We start from the raw sequence: 1,703 nt of genomic DNA on the forward strand, positions 1-1,703 counted from the left end.
CAGCCCCCCGGGTTCCGCTTTTTGCGGTCGGGGGGGGAAAAAAAATCGACTAAAAAAAAAGGAAAAAAAAGGAAAGAAAATAAGCAGATGTGCTTCGTGTTTGTTTTGTCCGAAAATGAAATGAAGAAGTCAGAACTTGTTTTTGTTGAATGTTTGTTGTTGATACGGGGGCTGAGAGCTGCTGCGTGGAGTGGGGAGCTCGGGAGGGGTTGATGTGCAGTCCTGGAGCTGGGTGCTGTGTTCCTGGCACTGGGGAATGATCCCGTGTTCCTGGAGCTGGATCCACAGTCCCACATTCCCAGAGCTCAGTGCTCACAGCAGAGCCAGATGCAGACCCACACCCCCATGGAACTGGGAGCCCAGGCCACATCTGGAGCTGGGCTCAGTCCCGAATCCCAACCCAAATCCAGGCACAGCTGGTGGCACGGGCAGTGTGGCCAGTGACACCTGGCAGTGCTGGTAACCACCAGCCTGCAACAGGAACCATCGGCCCATGAAATTCTCCACATTCCTTGGCTCCCCTGTGCTTGTTTTCCCAACAGGGTTCATAAACTGGCATCCAGCTGGCACACTGCCAGACTGCTCCCCACTCTCTCCTGGCTCCCTCCAGAATTCCAGGGCCTCTTATCCCCACCCTAAATGTGCCCAAGCCCCATCCAGGCACCCCTGCCCGCCCAGAACCCCCAAAGCAGGATGGGCCTGATGGCTCCCCAGTGTGTGGATCCGTGGGTTCAGTGGGCACAGGATGGGTCTGATGGCTCCCCAGTGTGTGGATCCATGGGTTCAGTGGGCACAGGATGGGTCTGATGGCTCCCCAGTGTGTGGATCCATGGGATCAGTGGGCACAGGATGGGTCTGATGGCTCCCAGTGTGTGGATCCATGGGTTCAGTGGGCACAGCCCCTCGTGGCAGCATCCTCATCACAGGCACTCAGCTGCACCCACCCTCAGCGCTGGGATCTGGAGGGAGCTGCTCGTGTAAATGAAACACTGCTCATCACAAAGACATGAAGTTCAGCACTAACACCGTGTCTGGAGATGGGAATTACCCCTGCCCACAGCCCGCTGCACCCCCGACCAGCAGGGATCCAGGAAAGGGTGGTGCAGCACCCGCAGCAGCCCCGAGCACGCACAGCCAGGCGGGGAATGGAGGCTGTGGAAGCAAATGGGCACCGGGAATGGCACCCCAGAGCCCTGCCCTGCCCGCCTGGATCCGGCCCTGCTGCACTCTGCCAGCCTCGCTCAGGTTTTACGAGGGATTGGGGAGACCCGTGAGGCTCCATAAAGTGCTGTGGGCACGGCCTGAGTGACTGGTCCGGCAGTGATGGGCCAGAGGCTGCTCCCAGCTCCGGGCACTGCCAACAGCGCAGGGCAGGGAATGGCGGGCAGGGGGACAATGCAGGTACCCCGCAGCCCCTCGTTCTCACAGCTGTGCCCCGGAGGGTCCCCATGGAGCTCCAAGCCAGGGCTTGGCCCCACGTGCACTGGGGACTGCAGATCAGGGGGGACCACCAGCACCATTCCAGTGGAAATTCCCGGCCTTTACCACACTAGCCCCAGCTGGAGTGGGCAATCTCCATCCCTGCCCATGGTGCTGCAGCTGGTCCCTGGCCCAGCAAGGCCGGAGCCCCCCGTCCCCCGGAGCTGTCCCGGTCCCGCCGGACCCCCACGTGCAGCACCGCTCCGAGGGGTGCGGCCCCTTTA

At 61.1% G+C, this 1,703-nt stretch overlaps 1 protein-coding gene across 1 annotated transcript in view; it reads left to right on the forward strand.

The window, feature by feature from the left end:
• Window positions 1–702: 702 nt before the first annotated feature.
• CDT1 (chromatin licensing and DNA replication factor 1) overlaps window positions 703–1,703 on the forward strand; it is a 5,527-nt gene continuing 4,526 nt past the window's right edge. The window contains exon 1 of the mRNA XM_014308548.2: window positions 703–725. Coding sequence (XP_014164023.1) covers window positions 703–725 — 23 coding nt within the window. The remainder of the gene's footprint in view (window positions 726–1,703) is intronic.

This window comes from Geospiza fortis, unplaced genomic scaffold (genome assembly GCF_000277835.1).
Source record: "Geospiza fortis unplaced genomic scaffold, GeoFor_1.0 scaffold102, whole genome shotgun sequence".
NCBI lineage: Eukaryota > Metazoa > Chordata > Aves > Passeriformes > Thraupidae > Geospiza > Geospiza fortis.